The sequence below is a fragment of the Mesoplodon bidens genome (assembly GCF_964165515.1).
Source record: "Mesoplodon bidens genome assembly, chromosome: 6".
Classification (NCBI taxonomy): domain Eukaryota; kingdom Metazoa; phylum Chordata; class Mammalia; order Artiodactyla; family Ziphiidae; genus Mesoplodon; species Mesoplodon bidens.
The window spans coordinates 58,485,764-58,505,190 of record NC_138162.1 but is presented as its reverse complement, the minus strand read 5'-3'; the positions used below and the strand labels follow the sequence as shown (position 1 = coordinate 58,505,190).

At 39.0% G+C, this 19,427-nt stretch overlaps 1 protein-coding gene across 6 annotated transcripts in view; it reads left to right on the top strand.

Annotated features, from left to right (window-relative positions):
- The window catches only part of FOCAD (focadhesin), a 311,561-nt gene that overhangs the window by 247,468 nt on the left and 44,666 nt on the right, over positions 1 to 19,427 (top strand). For all 6 annotated transcript variants that reach the window (XR_014016190.1, XM_081238309.1, XM_081238312.1 and 3 more), the window contains 6 exons: positions 1,167 to 1,256; positions 7,484 to 7,631; positions 9,510 to 9,629; positions 11,152 to 11,274; positions 17,915 to 17,992; positions 18,670 to 18,741. Coding sequence is in view for 5 of the 6 variants with exons in the window: in XM_081238309.1 (XP_081094435.1) it covers positions 1,167 to 1,256; positions 7,484 to 7,631; positions 9,510 to 9,629; positions 11,152 to 11,274; positions 17,915 to 17,992; positions 18,670 to 18,741 (631 nt within the window). In the remaining variant the exon portion in view is untranslated. The remainder of the gene's footprint in view (positions 1 to 1,166; positions 1,257 to 7,483; positions 7,632 to 9,509; positions 9,630 to 11,151; positions 11,275 to 17,914; positions 17,993 to 18,669; positions 18,742 to 19,427) is intronic.

Genomic DNA, 19,427 nt, shown 5'->3' with positions numbered 1-19,427 from the left:
CCCCTTAGGAGAACAGGATCAGGACAATATCTTGGTCTCAAGAATGAAAAATCACTTTGTAGAAAAGAATTTTGACATTCAATCCATCTTTCTTTTTATTTTATTTTATTTTTTTGCTGAGGCTTACGAAAAATCTCCTGAATTTAAATTCCAGTCTAGAATTTATTCAGAAAAGTATATTATTCCAAAGCTTGCTTCTGTCATAACTCCCAGAGGAGACTAGTAGGGTCTCTTTAGCATTTGTTTAGGACATTTAAGTACATTTTACTCCAGAGAACAACTATAATAGGGCTTATTTAGTTAAAGCTATTAAAATCGTGTGTGCCTGTGTGCATGTTTTCTCATTGCAAAATGTACTCCTTCACCTCAGGCAAAACCACTATAGTCTTGGTTGGAGAAGATATTATTTAAAGTGTGCTCTGGCTGGCTGGCATTCCTGGGGCTGCATTCCACTCAGCATGGTCTGAGGCAGCAGCAGGAGAGCTGACATGTAGGGACCCCTTGATAATAAAGTGTCGGTGATGAAGCCCACAACTCTGCCTGAAAAAGCAGACGTAGACCTACCTTTTAAGTTTTATTTTACTCTAAATGTCATAGTTCTCACCAAGACAATTAAAAAAAACCACATCAATTACTGTATAAAGGCAGAAAAATATAGGGCTGGGTTTTTCCCCCCCCTTTAAAAAAAAACAGAATAGAACTGAAAACCTCCATATTTGAGACATGAAATCAGAAGTTATGGCCTTTGCAAGAAAGATTTGGAATGATTATTGATAATATCAGCTTAATGGATTAGTAAATATTCTGAAGAAAATCACTTTAGCATTCCTAGAAATAATTTTTTGGAATTCTGAGCTTTGTTCTTATTTTCCAGTGATTTTAAAATTTGAATGAGCTGAGAAAATGCAGAAGTAGCAGTTTTAGGGTTTATTGGTTTGCAAGTGAGTATAATGTACAGAAACCCAATTATTGAATAAATTCTCTGACTCAGTTTCTCTGTCTACAAAATATATGTGAATCATCAATATTGTTATTTGCTACTTTTATATATTTTTTAAAGAAATGCATTTTCAATAAAATATTGAGAGCAACATATTACATAATAAATATTTTGGACAGTTGAATGATTTTAAATAATTCATTTTTCCCTCTTGGTCTTTACCCAGTGATATATCTGGCCAACAGATGAACCTTCTTCTGATGAAGTCTTTGGATGCCCTGGAAAATTGCTGCTTTGACACTAGTCTTGAATACAAGTATGTTGATTCCATTCCCTCTCTGATACTCAGAGATTAGTTCTTTCTTTGCCATAAATTTTATATTCTGTGGTGAAATATTTGTAGGACCCGGTCTTGAATTCCTTTGTGTAGAGATTTCAGTAATAATAAAAAACTCTGTAATTAAAGCTTACTTGTTCTGAAACCCATGTTTCAGAAATAGGTGGTTTGTTTCCATACAAATGTCATTTTGTGGCTGTCATTAAGGTACCCATACCTTAGATTCTGTCTTGTACTTTACCATATGAGGCGTCTATCTGGGGACTTGTATGTATGAAAACCTTTTTAAAATCTGTTGAAAATATTCTTTCAATTTGATTTGACTAAGAGAGTCTTTGACTCATGATTTGGATTTCCCTATGAAATCCAATGTCAGAGGAATCAAGATCGAAACAAGCAGAGGTTACACCAGAGGTTCCCAACCTCCTCAATATTAGTAGATCCCTTCTCCCCCCAAACTTCATGCTTTTAAAATATTTTGTCTGTTAAACTAAATATCTTAAGAGTTAATTTATTTTCTCATTCCAGTCATGAAAAACAACAAAACCAAAAAAGAATAATCAGAAAATACAATACAAAATGGTGTTAAACGTACTCATTTAGTGAGACATTGAATGTTTTAACTCATCCATGTGGCTTGTGTGGGAAAACATATTATTTTATTAGGCCTTCTGAAATATTGACACCATTGAGAACCTGATTGTACCTTTTTGGACTTCCCTATGTTTTGGAACTTCAGGTTTGGATCTTCTGGGGTTGAAGTTACTAGGAAACTCAACAGAGTATAAGCACTAACCTCCAATTTATTAACTCATTTACTTCATGCTATTATGGGCACTGTTCAAATATGAGTTAAATCAGTGTTTACCAAAAAAATCAGTGTTTAAATTTCTGGCCTTTAGGAACTTATGATCTAAAGTTACATTCATGGATGTAGCCTGTTAAGTTCAGACTAACAAAAGCATAAATGGTAGAAGTACTGCAAGTATCATGTATTTCATCATGTGTAAATAAAGTCAGATCTTCACTTAGTAGGTGGTAGTTATGAGATCTTTCACATGCAGGCTAAGGTTGGATAAGAATGCTTGAAACGCACTCACTTTATCACACTTTAAAGTTGAACACATCAGAGATGAAATGACGTGTTAAGAGTGTGGTTTTGAGTATGGGCAAAGAGAGTTCGGTGGCATGATTCAAGTCTCTTAAATTTAGAAAACGATTAATGGAAGGGATAGGGTCATTTAACTGTTCAGGGGGCCGGTGAAGAGTTGAGTTTTTTGAGCCTAATTCATGTGTTGGTGGTGCTGCCTTTTACAGCCAAGGAGTAAGGTAAGTTTCTGTCCTTCCCTCTCCCCTCTCCCCCTCTTCCTTCTTTCTCCTGCCTTCCCACAAAGGTGTCCAACATATCTGTAGCTCAGGGTATTATAAAGCTGGGGAGAAAATTGTCATTAACATGCTGCACACTTACAGCCAGCTGGAACAATCAGGAGTGACTCTCACTTATCAGCTCCGTGAGTTTGCAGGAAGGTGGTTTGAGTGAAGGGAGGGCCATGCAGATAACTGAATGATCCAAAGTATGGGCATTTATGCATTTACAACCTTCATATGTCTAAGCATATGTAACTTTAAAATTAACTTTTTATATTAACAAGGTTCTTGTTTCTTCATTCTTACCTTCTTTCTTGATTCTTACCTTCTTAATAAACAAATGTGTTTGGGAGAAGGAAAGGTGGGCCTCCATAGGGGATTGAGCCTGCAGATTCAAGTAGAATAGGGTCATCAGAAATTTCCTGTCCATTTAGTAAAATCTTGCTTGCCTTTCAGCGCCAATTAAAAGCCCAGGTCCTTCGAGAAACCCTCCCTCTGTTCTCTCCAAACTGTGTTTTTCCTAGTTAATGAAGTTTAGTATTTTGTCATTTCTAATGCTTTGTGGGTGTCCACGCTTAGGTAGTTCCCTCATTGGTTTTGGGTTCCACTAATACTTACTGAGCAGTGCCATATTTTGCTAGGCCTTTTCACATCCGCTTCTCATGTAATTAAGCCCTGATTACAACCTAAATATTGAGACTAAAGCAGGAGTCACCATCACTTCAGTTTACAGATGAAGAACGTGAGTCTAAAATAGGAGACTGGTTCAAGGTCACACACTAAGTGGCAGAGCCAGGAGAGAAACCTAGGTAGTCTGACTTCAAAGCCAGCTTGCTTTCTCTTGCTTAGCACAGCATAGAGAACACATTTCAGTAGAAAGAAAGCAGTTTGACACTTGACAGTGTGGTGCTGATTACTTTTTCTGACATGTGGATGTTGCCTATCATTGAAAGCAGAAGAGAGATTCTAACTAGGCCCAGACCTGGTTCATAGCATAAAGTATTCCCCCATCCAATGAGCTTGCAGGAGTCCGGGACAGTCCTCTCTCACCTGAAATATCGGAGGCGTTACCCAAAGGTAGTTAATAGATCTGGGAGCGTGCTACCTCGAGTGATAGAATTCACCCAGAGCAAATTTACCACGCTTCCTTGGTTTAACGGATGTGTCCCTGCTGAGAGAACCGAGCACCTGGTCTGGTGTTTGGGGTCCTATCACTTACATTTTGCTGCCATCTAGTGGTACTTATTACACCAGTTCAGTCTTCACAGCCATAACTAGTTATGTTATCCATCAACGACCTGAGTATCGGTTAATTATTGTTGAGCTTTTACAAATATGATAACATTTGTATAGCACTTTGTAAAGGGCAAAGCACTATGCAAATGTTAACTGTTATTAGAACTAATTATTAGATGACCTAGTACTTAATCTGCAGAATAGCCTACAATAAACTAGGGAATTGAAGATTCATCTCTGGTTAATTTTAGAAAAATATATCATGTCCCAGTTGATATAGCAACACACATATAGGAATTATGAGCATAGCTTTTAAGCCTCAGAATTTCCTTTGCCAGTGATATTTTAATACACTTGGATAAGAGATTCAAATAAGGAATGACATAAGGGGGCATATCATCCTCTTTATCATTTGTTAGTATTCTTATAGGAGAGTTGTGTTAGCAATTCCAAAACCTCAATTTTATATCTAACACAGTTTATTTCATCTGTTCAGGACACCAACACTTAAGTCCTTTTTGTTTTCAATGGACAGAAAGATGTGAAAGCTATCTCTGCCCAAGTTAATCTTGGTTTTAGAGCTGGTAGAACAGTGAAGCTAGAATGAGGTAAATGTGTAGAAATGCTGAACTAAGCACCTAGAAGAATCTTTAAGACTTAGGACAAAAGATACACACATTAAAATGTAGAAGATTTGGGGGCTTCCCTGGTGGTGCAGTGGTTGAGAGTCTGCCTGCCGATGTAGGAGACGCGGGTTCGTGCCCCGGTCCGGGAGGATCCCACATGCCGCTCAGCGGCTGGACCCGTGAGCCATGGCCGCTGGGCCTGCACGTCCGGAGCCTGTGCTCCGCAGCGGGAGAGGCCACGACAGTGGGAGGCCCGTATACCGCAAAAAAAAAAAAAAAAAAAAAAAAAATGTAGAAGATTTGGAAGTCAGAAGGAAACATCAGGAATGAAGCTTTAGGACTACCTTCTTGGTACATGCTGGAACGAATTAGACAGAGTAGAAAGAAACAGTTCAGATGGTCAATAGATGCATACAATCTAACGTATTTTTATTGGCACCCATATGTACTTAGTTAGACTATATATTCGTATATCATAACAGTCAGCTAATAACCAAATGAATAGAATTGTTAGTGACTGTTAACCTTGCCCAAGAATAATTCTGCTGTGATATTTTTTTAGGTAAATGTAAACTAGAAACTGGGATGTCTTTTTCTAGACCTTTGTGCCCATGTGCCTTGAGATGGTGGAAGAGGAGCTTCAGTCCAGGGGATAGAGATTTTTGTGTGCCCAGAATAGCCAGAAAAGCAAGACCTGTCTATTATTTGAAAAAGATGAACCCCAGTAGTTAAGTGAGCTTTGAGAAGAATCTTTTTTCCTCATAAACCTGACACCTCTTTCTTAAATTAGTCTGGCAAAAAATAGAAATCGAGTTTTCTTGATTGAATCTTGGATGATACATTCAGTGAATTTTACCACTCATAAATTTTGCCTCCAACTGAACATGAAAATCAAGCCTTGGGGTTTTTTTGGGGGGGTTCCCCCCTATAGATTTTCTCTCCACTTTAGATTCTCTTGAAACCAAAGAGAATTTGGTCAGTTCTTCAGCATTCAGTAAATGTTGGTTGAATGCCTCTCCCTGTCAAGCAGTGTTACTAGGTGCCAAAAATACTGTGGTGAGGAAAAAACAGAAAAGGTACCTACCCTCATGGAGCTTGCAAGCTAGTGAAGGACATGGTCAGTAATCAAATCAGCTCCCAGATAATCTTCATCGGAGTATATCATTAAAATTGTCTGAAGTAAATTAGTACAAGGTACTATGGGAAAATACTAAGGAGGTTCCCTGCTGGGCCGGGGCAGGTATCCCTGAGGAAGTAACATTTGAAATCCTAAGCATAAATAGCAGTTACATAGTTAAAGAGGGAGCAAAAGTTAAATTTTAAAGTATTAAATGATGTTTGTCTAACTATATCTTTGGTCTGATTTCAGGTTTTCATATGCATCAATATAGAAAGATGGCCAAAAAAAACCTTTCCTTTAGAGTCTAAATGAAAACAAAGACTTTAAATCCATTCTAATCAGCAGTAGCCTTTCCTCTTTCAGAAATGTGATTTGTCTCAAAAGCACACAGTGTTCAGATGTTAGATGCTGATTTAACTCATTGAAATATGCATTATGCTAGTTGAGCTGGTTGTTAAGTTCATGTAAGCAGGAACAGCAGTTCTGCCTGACTTGGATTATTGCTGCAGTAGCTTCCTGACAAAGGGTTTTCTAATGCCAGATTGTTGTGCAATAGAACCTAGGAAAACACACCTGAGACATGTTGCCTTCTCATAATCATTCCATCATGGCATCACACAGGGTGCCAGGAGGGGCCTGGGTTTGGCAGTTGGAACAGAAGGCTGGAAATCAAAAAACCCTGTCTTCTATCCATGCTCTGCTGGAAACTCTCTGCATGACCTTGAGCAAATCCTGTAGCCTCTCCATCCTCTTGGGTATCTCTTATCGGATGTGGAAGCTCCGTTGGCACAGAGGTGTCAGGGGAAGTAACTAACATGTCCAAGAAACTATGTGAAGGTCTTGACGCCAGCCAAAGCGCTAGATGCTATATAAGAGCAAAATGACATAACATACGGGCATTGAAATATGTTATTGGAGAAATGCCCTGGAATGTCTTCTTAAGCAGTAGATATCAGGAAGAGAGGCAAGCCAAACCAGAGTGAGGATGATTTCTGAAAAACGTCAGCATTTCCTCAACTTGAAAAACAACAATGATGATAAAAACTTTTTCAAAAGAGTAAAAAAATTACCCCCAAGCCACATTTATCTTATCACACTAACTAGAAGTTTTCTGGGAGAACAATTCTTTTCTTTAAATGGATATGTATTCTTTCAGGAGAACTGGGGCACAAAGCCCAAGATTCCAATTGAATTGTCACATGGGGTAACTTTTGACAAGCCTGTCATTTGTCCATTTTCTCTTCTGACCCAGTGGTACTCCGAGGGATCAGAGGGGAGAAGAGGATTAATGTCATTGTGCACAGACAAATACACAGTTTCTTTGCGACACAAATTCCACTTGTTGAAGTTGACTAGGAAACATGAAGCACTTAGCAGTACCTCGTAATTATGCCTTGAATTTATCTGCCCCTCCTCCCCCCGTTATTAGTCAGATGGCCTCAGCTCATATCCTGAAATTTAGGCTTTTCTCTCCTTATGCAGTTAATCATAGTGCACTCAGCATGATTGTGGGGGGGGCAGTCAGTGGAGAGAGGACCACAGCATTTCTCTAAGTGCAGAGATAGAACTGGTTTGACTAATTTTTATGCCTCCTTCTCTTACAGAGTTTGTCAAACTATTTCATGTATTTATTTGTTTTCTCCATTGGGTACATACCACTGGCATGGGCCACGGACACATTTTGATTGGGAGGGGGTGGTTGGTCATGGAATACACCTGTACACCACCAGGCAGCAGAATTAGAATCCAGCCATCTTACCTCGGGTTGTAGAGCACGGGTAACTCCCGTGATAAGTGAAGAGCAATGGCGTGGACTTCTTACGATTTTCACTCCTCATCTTTTTCTGGCATCCAAGCACGGGCTGTATACTGGGAGTTGGACTTGTCCTGTCCCTCATGAGCCACAGCAGCCGAACAGAGTCGCGAGTTCACGTGGCAGCCTCGCTTCGGAAGTTCTCCGTGTACCTAGATGACAGCGGGGGCCAGAGCAGAACCTTTCAGGAGGTAGGAGACCAACGTTCCAGTCTCCTTCCCTCTGCTGGCTTTTGTTTTCCTCTTGCTGCTTATTTTCTACTTCTCCTGTTTTGGTAACTCTGAAATGAAATCCTTCCTCAATCTCAGCTGGGCTAAGGAGAAAATCTGAGTGGCAAACAACTTACATTAGATCATAAGGTTTTCAAATAGTGCAGCTATTTAAATCAACTTAGACTTACGTGTGGCATATAAGAGCCTTTAGTGAATACAAAAACCTAACTCAGCATCACTAGAAGGCAGTTTCTAAGAAGAGCTGCAATTTCTGGAGGAAGGTTAAATGGAGATTTTTTTAGAATTAGGCTCCATCCAAGCATAACTTTAAGAAATGGCCAGGAATAAGCTTAAGAAACTGTGGATCGAAAAGGCATTTGATTTTTTTTAATGTCAGTAAGCATGAAAAATTATTGAGGAAATTCCCTTCACCACACTTAATGAAAAGATTTTTCTGTGATGGTGCAAAAATATGCAGAATTGGGATCCTGGGCTCTGGTCTGTGTGTTGACTGGGTCGAGCAGGACATCTGAGGCCTGTGTGTCTGTGAGCCCAGGTGAAGTCGCGCCGCTGCAGGGCTCTTCTCTCTGGGAGGAGCCTGGGCCGACCTCTTGGCCTCGCTAGATTCTCCCTCTCATTAGAGCAGATCCCATTTTCCCCCGGCCTGCCCACGAGCTATTGATGAGCACATAATGGCTGCTGTGTTTCCCCGCTCAGCTCCTCTGCTTTCAGCAATAGGACTTGTTGAATCAGTGAATTTCTTTGGGGCACAGAGGGTTGCAGTTTTGTTCTAAGACATGCACCACATTTCCATTTTTAAAGCACTGCAGAGCACAGTTGGAAAGTACATTTTTTTTTTTTTTTGCCGAAGGAGAAAATGTTACAACCATGGAGCAATTTGATTAATAAATGAAAGCAAGGTTTTTATAATTGATGTATCTGTCTGCCTTGATGGTTTGATTTAGAAGGCCTCGAGCAAGCAATTTTGGTTGTTCCTCCCCTCTGATTTTTATTATCCAATTTCTACCTTAGAAACTGCCTCTTTTTTTCATGCTGTATCAATCAGTGTGAGGAGTTGAACATTTCTACTTTGTCTTAACAGCATCTTTGTGAGGAAGGGGTTCATCATGAAAATGCAAGGTAGCAGGGAGGGCTGAATAACCTTGATTTGGAAAAATGGAAGCTCAAATAGTTGGAGTGACTTGCTTTAAGTTACTTAGCCAGTCAGTGGTCAATTTGGGATATACACTCAAGTATTGTTTCTACTCCCAACATTTAAAAAAATTTATAATTTGTTCATTTATTCATCTATTTATTTATTCATTTGCTTATTAAAATCACACCAGTGCTCTGAAGTGAGTAGTATTATCCCTATTTTACACAATTTATCCGACTCTAAAACCCACCTTCCTCATTCGTCATGCTCCACTACTTCTACTAGGGAATCTTCATGTAGCAGCGTTTCACTGCTTTGAATTTCCTCTACAGTTTGGCCTTGGATCAGAGCACATGGCCATTAGTAGTAGCCACTGGTGATGAAAATCTACTTCTACTGTTGAGGGAACTTTTTGATTTAGCGTCTAAAGACCCAGGTTTGAATCTCGCCTCTGTCACTTGCTAGCTATGTGTAATTGAGCCTCGAAGATTTTATCCAGAAAGTAGCCATAATGACCCCCATCTCATAATATTGTTATGAAATATAAGTTAGGCAGCAAAACAATACCCGGTCTATAGTGGGTATACATGAATCCAATCCTTATCCCAGGGATAAGTTTGACAAAATATTCGTGTCAACTAAACCGTGTTCTTTTATTTCCCCTCATGAAAACACATGTTTCTGCTGTCTTTTCTTCTCAGGTCCTTGCCTATACCCTCAGCTGTGTATGTACATCCGCATTCAGTGCCGGAATTATTGAGGCTGTGGAGGCTGAAGATATTATGAATAAGCTTCGACTGTTAGTGGAGAACAACCAGCAGGTTGGAATTTCTGGTTATTTCTCAGTGGGTCTCAGGCTGCTGCTAAGTCCTCATTCTAATTTACTCTGAATTAGACTATAATGTGGTATGTTTTGTGCCCGGAACTGAGGAACTTCTAACTCTTGTCTTGTCCACAGCTATAACCAGTATCCACAGACATCTTTTTCTCTCTTTATCCCCTATAGACATTTTTTCTTTTTCAGTCTGAGTACGAAAGTCTTTACTGTCTCTCCAGCTATTGCTCTGTATTTATAAAATCTTAAAACACGTGGCTAGGGAATGTAAGAGTTACGTAAGGCTAGAAACAAAAATTCCTAACGATAGGAATAACCTGATAAAGTAAAGCCTCAGCAAGTTCAAGGCAGAGAAACTCTGCTCGTGACTAAATATATAGGAAAATTTAGATTCCTGCAATTTAAATGAAATACCCTTAAAATATTCCCTCTGTAATATTAGTCAGCCTTCAAAAGGAATAAAATTCTGACATACACTATGACGTGGATAGCCTCAAGGACGTTATGCTAAGTGAAATAGGCCCATCACAAAAAGACAAACACTGTATGATTCTGTTTATATGAGGTATTTAGAGCAGTCAAAAGCATAGAGACAGAGAGTGGAATGGTGGTTGCCAGGGGCTGAGGGAGGGGGAATGGGGAATTATTGTTTAATAGGTACAGAATTTCAGTTTTGCAAGATGAAAGGAGTTCTAAAGATGGATGGGAGTGATGGTTGCACAGTATTATGAATGTACTTCATACCACTGAACTGTACACTTAAAAATGGTTAAGATGGTACATTTTATGTTATGCGTATTTTACCATAATTAAAAAAAATTGAAACAAAAATGTTCCCTCTGATCACACAGCCTCTAGAATTTCCCTGTTTGTATTTTGTTTGCTCAGCTCTTTGTGTTTTAGATTTCTCCAAAGTCTTAATATTGGCCATAGTGGGTTACTGCAGGATTCAGTCCAGGTTTTAAGCCTGTGCTGTATTGTATTGTTATTATTTTATGGTTGAATGCCTGCTCACTTACAGTCAGAATAGATTTTGCATTGTGAATCAACTATACTTCAATAAAAGATAAAATTAATGTAAAATTAGAAAAAAAAAGAATAGATTTTGCAAACACCAAAATATAGAAGTTTGCATATGCTGTGCTCATTATAGGATATTTTCTCCTCTTGTTTGGGGGTTGACTGGGCTTGGGTGATTTACCTTGGTGTTTTCACCCTAACCCCCTTCTTAGAATTTGGATTGTTTGACCCAAGTCAATCAGTAGTGCAGTATTCTTTTCCTAAAATAAACCACTCACTGAAGCCGAATTCCATACAATTAGACTACAGTTTCTGTTGCAGACCGGTATAGATTTAAAAAATCTGCAAATCTCTGATTTTCAGATGGAAACAGAATGTGTCTATAGGAAAGGGAGCCCTTAAATGTGCTTGTTTTGCTGTATATGAACATTCCTTTCTGTGCCATTCTTCTTTTTTTCTTACCTCATCTTTTAATTTATTTTTAACAGACTTCAGGTTTTGCCCTGGCATTAGGAAACATAGTTCATGGTTTGTCTGTGTGTGGACATGGAAAAGCTGAAGACTTGGGCAACAAACTGCTCCCTGCCTGGATCAGAATTGTTCTAACAGAGGTAGAAGGACCTCCTGCATGTTATTTTATATTTTTATAAAGGAAAAAGAGCTACTTTATTGGACCATTTATAGGTGCTGCCAAGATATATAGCTTAACCATAAAAGAATAGGCAATTTCAAATGAGACACATGTACTTTTTTTCCTTTTTAATTTTATTTTATTATTATTTTTTATACAGCAGGTTCTTATTAGTTTTCTATTTTATACATATTAGTGTATACATGTCCATCACAATCTCCCAATTCATCCCACCTCCACCACTACCACCCGCTTCCGCCCTTGGTGTCCATACATTTGTTCTCTACATCTGTGTCTCTATTTCTGCCCTGCAAACCAGTTCATCTGTACCATTTTTCTATATTCTGCATATATGCATTAATATACAATATTTGTTTTTCTCTTTCTGACTTACTTCACTCTGTTTGACAGTCTCTAGGTCCATCCACGTCACTACAAATGACCCAATTTTGTTCCTTTTCATGGTTCAGTAATATTCCATTGTATATCTGTACCATATCTTCTTTATCCATTCGTCTGTCGATGGGCATTTAGGTTGCTTCCATGACCTGGCTATTGTAAATACTGCTGCAGTGAACATTGGGGTGCATGTGTCTTTTTGAATTATGGTTTTCCCTTGGTATATGCCCAGTAGTGGAATTGCTGGGTCATATGGTAATTCTATTTTTAGTTTTTTAAGGAACCTCCATATTGTTCTCCATAGTGGCTGTATCCATTTACATTCCCACCAACAGTGCAAGAGGGTTCCCTTTTCTCCACACCCTCTCCAGCATTTGTTGTTTGTAGATTTTCTGATGATGCGCATTCTAACTGGTGTGAGGTGATACCTCATTGTAGTTTTGATCTGCATTTCTCTAATAATTAGAGATGTTGAGCAGCTTTTCATGTGCCTCTTGGCCATCTGTATGGCTTCTTTGGAGAAATGTCTATTTAGGTTTTCTGCCTATTTTTTTTTTTTTTTTTTTTTCGGTAGGTGGGCCTCTCACTGTTGTGGCCTCTCCCCCTGCAGAGCACAGGCTCCGGACGCGCAGGCTCAGCAGCCATGGCTCACGGGCCCAGCCGCTCTGCAGCATGTGGGATCTCCCAGACCGGGGCACGAACCCGCGTCCCCTGCATCGGCAGGCGGACTCCCAACACACTGCGCCACCAGGGAAGCCCCAAGTTTTCTGCCTATTTTTTGATTGGGTTGTTTGTTTTTTAAATATTGAGCTGCATGAGCTTTTTATATATTTAGGAGATTAATCCTTTGTATGTTGATTCATTTGCAAATATTTTCTCCCATTCTGAGGGGTGTCTTTTCGTCTTGTTTATAGTTTCCTTTGCTGTACAAAAGCTTTTAAGTTTCATTAGATCCCATTTGCTTATTTTCATTTTTATTTCTATTACTCTAGGAGGTGGGTCAAAAAAGATCTTGCTGTGATTTATGTCAAAGAGTGTTCTTCCTGTTTTCCTCTGAGAGGTTTATAGTGTCCGGTCTTATATTTAGGTCCTTAATCAATTTTGAGTTTATTTCTATGTATGGTGTTAGGGAATTTTCTGATTTCATTCTTTTACATGTACCTGTCCAGTTTTCCCAGCACCACTTACTGAAGAGACTGTCTTTTCTCCATGTATATCCTTGCCTCCTTTGTCATAGATTACTTGACCATAGGTGTGTGAGTTTATATCTGGTCTTTCTATCCTGTTCCATTGATCTATATTTCTGTTTTTGTGCCAGTGCCATATTGTCTTGATTACTGTAGCTTTCTAGTATAGTCTGAGGTCACGGAGTCTGATTCATCCAGCTCCGTTTTTTTCCCTCAAGACTGCTTTGGCTATTTGGGGTGTTTTGTATCTCCATACAAATTTTAAGATTTTTTGTTCTAGTTCTGTAAAAAATGCCTTTGGTAATTTGTTAGGGATTACATTGAATCTGTAGATTGCTTTGGGTAGTATACTCATTTTCACAATATTGATTCTTCCAGTCCAAGAACATGGTATAGCTCTCCATCTGTTTGTGTCATCTTTGATTTCTTTCATCAGTGTCTTATAGTTTTCTGAGTACAGGTCTTTTACCTCTGTAGGTAGGTTTATTCCTAGGTATTTTATTCTTTTTGTTGCAGTGGTGAATGGGATTGTTTCCTTAATTTCTCTTTCTGATCTTTCATTGTTAGTGTATAGGAATGCAAGAGATTTCTGTGTATTAATTTTGTATCCTGAAACTTTACCAAATTCATTGATTAGCTCTCGTTTTTTGGTGGCATCTTTAGGATTGTCTGTGTATAGTATTGTGTCATCTGAAAAGAGTGACAGTTTTACTTCTTCTTTTCCAATTTGTATTCCTTTTATTTCTTTTTCTTCTCTGATTGCCATGGCTAGGACTTGCAAAACATAAAAATATATGGTTTTTCTTCTTCCATTTGTTAATATGGTGTATCACATTGATTGATTTGTGTACATTGAAGAATCCTTTCATCCTTGGGATAAATCCCACTTGATCATGGTGTATGATCCTTTTAATGTGCTGCTGGATTCTGTTTGCTAGTATTTTCTTGAGGATTTTTGCATCTATATTCATCAGTCATATTGGTCTGTAATTTTCCTTTTTTGTAGTATCTTTGCCTGGTTTTGGTAATAGGGTGATGGTGGCCTCGTAGAATGAGTTTAGTAGTGTTCCTTCCTCTGCAATTTTTTGGAAGCGTTTGAGAAGGATGGGTGTTAGCTCTTCTCTAAATGTTTGATAGAATTCACCTGTGAAGTCATCTGGTCCTGGACTTTTGTTTGTTGGAAGATTTTTAATCACAGTTTCAATTTCATTCCTTGTGATCGGTCTGTTCATATTTTCTATTTCTTCCTGGTTCAGTCTTGGAAGGTTATACCTTTCTTAGAATTTGTCCATTTCTTCCAGGTTGTCCATTTTATTGGCATAGAGTTGCTTGTAGTAGTCTCTTATGATGCTTGGTGTTTCTGCGGTGTCCATTGTAACTTCTCCTTTTTCATTTCTGATTTTATTGATTTGAGTCCTCTCCCTCTTTTTCTTGATGGGTCTGGCTAAAGGTTTATCAATTTTGTTTATCTTCTCAAAGAACCAGCTTTTAGTTTTATTGATCTTTGCTATTGTTTCCTTCATTTGTTTTTCAGTTATTTCTGATCTAATCTTTATGATTTCTTTCCTCTACTAACTTTGGGTTTTGTTTGTTCCTCTTTCTCTAGTTCCTTTAAGTGTAAGTTTAGACTGTTCGTTTGAGATGTTTCTTGTTTCTTGAGGTAGGATTGTATAGCTATAAACTTCCCTCTTAGGGCTTCCCTGGTGGCGCAGTGGTTGAGAGTCCGCCTGCCGATGCAGGGGACATGGGTTCGTGCCCCAGTCCGGGAAGATCCCACATGCCGCGGAGCGGCTGGGCCCGTGAGCCATGGCTGCTGAGCCTGCGCGTCCGGAGCCTGTGCTTCGCAACGGGAGAGACCACAACAATGAGAGGCCCACATACCGCAAAAAAAAAAACAAAAAACTTCCCTCTTAGAACTGCTTTTGCTGCATCCCATAGGTTTTGGATTATCGTGTTTTTGTTGTCATTTGTCTCTAGGTATTTTTGATTTCCTCTTTGATTTCTTCAGTGATCTCTTGGTTATTTTGTAACGTATTGTTTAGCCTCCATGTGTTTGTGTTTTTTATGTTTTTTCCCTGTAATTTATTTCTAATCTCAGCGTTTTGGTTGGAAAAGATGCTTGATATGATTTCAGTTTTCTTAAATTTACTGAGGCTTGATTTGTGACCCAAGATGTGATCTCTCCTGGAGAATGTTCTGTGTGCAGTTGAGAAGAAAGTGTAATCTGCTGTTTTCGGATGGAATGTCCTATAAATACCGATTAAATCTATCTGGTCTATTGTGACATTGAAAGCTTGTGTTTCCTTATTAATTTTCTGTCTGGGTGATCTGTCCATTGGTGTAAGTGAGGTGTCAAAGTCCCCCTCTATTATTGTGTTACTGTCAATTTCTCCTTTTATGGCTGTTAGCATTTATTTGCCTTATCTATTGAGGTGGTCCTATGTTGGGTGCATATATATTTATAATTGTTATATCTTCTTCTTGGATCGATCCCTTGATCAGTATGTAGTGTCCTTCCTTGTCTCTTGCAATAGTCTTTATTTTAAAGTATTTTTTTCTGATATAAGTATTGCTACTCCAGCTTTCTTTTGATTTCCATTTGCATGGAATATCTTTTTCCATCCCCTCACTTTCAGTATGTATGTGTCCCTAGGTCTGAAGTGGGTCTCTTGTAGACAGCATATATATGGGTCTTGTTTTTGTATCCATTCAGCAAGGCTGTATCTTTTGGTTGGAGCATTTAATCCATTCACACTTAAGGTAATTGTCAATATGTATGTTCCTATTACTATTTTCTTAATTGTTTTGGGTCTGTCTTTGTAGGTCCTTTTTTCTCTTGTATTTCCCAAGAAACACTGCTTAGAGAAGTTAGAGAAGTTCCTTTAGCATTTGTTGTAGAGCTGGTTTGGTGGTGCTGAATTCTCTTAGCTTTTGTTTGTCTGTAAAGCTTTTGATTTATCTGTCGAATCTGAATGAGATCCTTGCTGGGTATAGTAATCTTGGTTGTAGTTTCTTCCCTTTCATCACTTTAAATATATCATGCCGCTCCCTTCTGGCTTGTAGAGTTTCTGCTGAGAAATCAGCTGTTTACCTCTTGGGGGTTCCCTTGTACGTTATTTGTCATTTTTCCCTTGTCACTTTTAATAATTTTTCTTTTTCTTTAGTCCATTTGATTACTATGTGTCTCGGCATGTTTCTCCTTGGGTTTATCCTGCCTGGGACTCTCTGTGCTTCCTGGACTTCGGTGTCTACTTCCTTTCCCATGTTAGGGAAGTTTTTGGCTATAATCTCTTCAGGTATTTTCTCGGGTTCTTTCTCTCTCTCTTCTCCTTCTGGGACCCCTGTAATGCGAATGGTGGTGCATTTAATGTTGGCCCAGACGTCTCTTAGGCTTTCTTCATTTCTTCATTCTCTCTTCTTTATTCTGTCCAGCAGCAGTGAATTCCAGCAATCTATCTTCCAGGTCACTTATCCGTTCTTCTGCATCAGTTAATCTGCTCTTGATTCCTTCTAGTGTATTTTTCATTTCAGTTATTGTATTGTTCATCTCTGTTTGCTTGTTCTTTAATTCTTCTAGGTGTTTGTTCTTTAATTCTCCTAGGCCTTTGTTAAACATTTCTTGCATGTTCTCGATTTTTGCCTCTGTTCTTTTTCCGAGGTCCTGGATCATCTTCACTATCATTATTCTGAATTCTTTTTCTGAAAGGTTACCGTTCTCCACTTCATTTAGTTGTTTTTCTGGGGTTTTATCTTGTTCCTTCATCTGGTACATAGTCCTCTGCCTTTTTATTTTGTCTATCATTCTGTGAATGTGGTTTTTGTTCCACAGGCTGCAGGATTGTAGTTCTTCTTGCTTCTGCTGTCTGCCCTCTGGTGGATGAGGCTATCTAAGAGGCTTGTGCAAGCTTCCTGATGGTAGGGACTGGTGGTGGGTAGAGCTGGGTGTTGCTCTGGTGGCAGAGCTCAGTAAAACTTTAATCCACTTGACTGTTGATGGGTGGGGCTGAGTTCCCTCCCTGTTGGTTGTTTGGCCTGAGGTTACCCAGCACTGGAGGCTACAGGCTCTTTGGTGGGGCTAATGGTGGACTCTGGGAGGGCTCACGCCAAGGAGTACTTCCCAGAACTTCTGCTGCCAGTGTCCTTGTCCCCATGGTGAGCCACAGCCACCCCCCACCTCTGCAGGAAACTCTCCAACACTAGCTGTTAGGTCTGGTTCAGTCTCCTATGGGGTCACTGCTCCTTCTCCCTGGGTCCTGATGCGCACACTACTTTGTGTGTGCCCTCCAAGAGTGGAGTCTTTGTTTCCCCCAGTCCTGTCGAAGTCCTGCAATGAAATCCCACTAGCCTTCAAAGTCTGATTCTCTGGGAATTTCTCCTCCCATTGCCCAACCCCCAGTTTGGGAAGCCTGACGTGGGGCTCAGAAACTTCACTCCAGTGGGTGGACTGCTGTGTTATAATTGTTCTCCAGCTTGTGAGTCACCCACCCAGCAGTTACAGGATCTGATTTTATTGTGATTGCCCCCCTCCTACCATCTCATTGCAACTTCTCCTTTGTCTTTGGATGTGGGGTATCTTTTTTTGGTGAGTTCCAATATCTTCCTGTCAATGATTGTTCAGCAGTTAGTTGTGATTTTGGTGTTTTCACAAGAGGGAGTGAGCGCACTTCCTTCTACTCTGCCATCTTGAACCAATCTCCCCCAAGACACATGTATTTTTAATGCCTTATAAATGATACATCCTGTTAACCATTATAGTTTTTTTTTTCTTAACTGGCTATTTTGTCAGTGTGTTAATTTTAAAACAACACTGTGGTTTTGAAAAATAAAAAATGACAAGAAACCACCTAGAATCTAACAACTTTAACCTGTTACTTTATTCAAGTCTGCTGCCATTCTCAGTTCAGTGACACAGGTTGTGTTGACGCTGCAAATTTAATACCATTTTGGCCAGTTGTTTCTCTATGATATAATTTTTATCCACTTCAAACCCAAGGACTGTTTCCCTCTTGACATATTCTGATGCTTTGTTTTCAGGGCACCTCCACAATGCTTTGTTTGGCAGCTCTTCATGGCATGGTGGCCTTGGTAGGCTCTGAAGGGGATGTAATGCAGGTAAAAAAAAAACGGGTGGATGGGTGGGGGAAGAAACCTAAATGTGTACATAGTCACAGCAAGAAAAGAATACCCAATATCTCAGTATGCTAAGGAAAGGACAATATATGATCATGGTATTGTTTACACTGGGCTTTCTGGTGCCTTTATATATGGAAAATTGCTCTTGGTCAAGAATTCTTTCTATAGAGATATGCTCCTTATTTTATTTGGTTTGTAGGAATTAAACCTAGTCAACTTATATACTTTCTACAAAATTCTCTGAATGAGAAAAGTGATTGAATCCTAAGAGATTTAAAAAGCCATTCATAAGAAACTCCGTTTTGCATCTGTGATATTTAAGTTTATATCTATGTAATTATGCTTTCACTTTAAAATGTTTTGTGTAGTGGACATATGTATATGTAAATTTACAAGTAATTCTAAGGTGTTCCTTTGTTCATACAGTAAAGGTTTATTACGTGACTGCTACATGCCACACTGAACTGGTGCTAGGAAATCAGTGATTTCATAAAGCATGGGCCCTGCCTTCAAGGAGCTCACAGCTTTTGTTTTTGAAATATAAGGATATAATGATAAACTATTTCACAGCTTAGATGATGATAACTCATACACTGGGAATATCATTATTTACTTCTGGGGGGATGCAGGATGGGTATTTCTCCTTTTTCTTTCAGCTGAAGTCGGAAGCCATCCAGTCCTCTCATTTTCAAGGCAGACTTAATGAAGTCATTAGAACTTTAACCCAGGTGAGAAGGGGAATTTCAGACTCTTGAGTGGGAAAACAGATATTCCCCTTTGTGGTCTTTTTTCTTTTTCATGATATAAACTGTTTTACTTAGACAATGGGAAAATCTCTGGTTATTCATGGTGAGTTCAAGGGTCATTGGAGAATGGCTTATGGCCCTGCATAATTTGCTGATCAACACACACCACCTCTGGAAAAAAAGAAAGCTGGCATTTTTGAGTTAAGTTGGCACTGGTTTCTCTTAACAATTAAAACCTGACCTTGCAAAGAAAGTCAGGCCCTCCAGACAAGGAAAGGTGGAAGACAGTCAAAGGGCAGGGCATATATCTAAGCAGAATGGTCAAGAGGCACTAGTTCAGATGTCACTGGTAAAAATATTTGGGTAAATTATGGTCAGCATTCTCCTTGGCTAAAGAATAAACATGTCCATCTGCTGAGAAATGATTTTATATTTTCAGATTTTTATTTTTAAAAAATCATGATGTTCATTGAATAAACTTAAAAGTACAGGATGAAAGAAGCTGAAAAAATATCACTGATGTTCCTTCCAACCTGAAGCAGCTGCTACTAATATTTGGTCATACTTCTTTTTAAGCATTCTTTTTTTCTCTGCATAGTTGTATTCTTATCATATGTAGAACTTAGTATCCTAGGTTTTCACTTAGCATACTTGTTTTCATTCTTGCA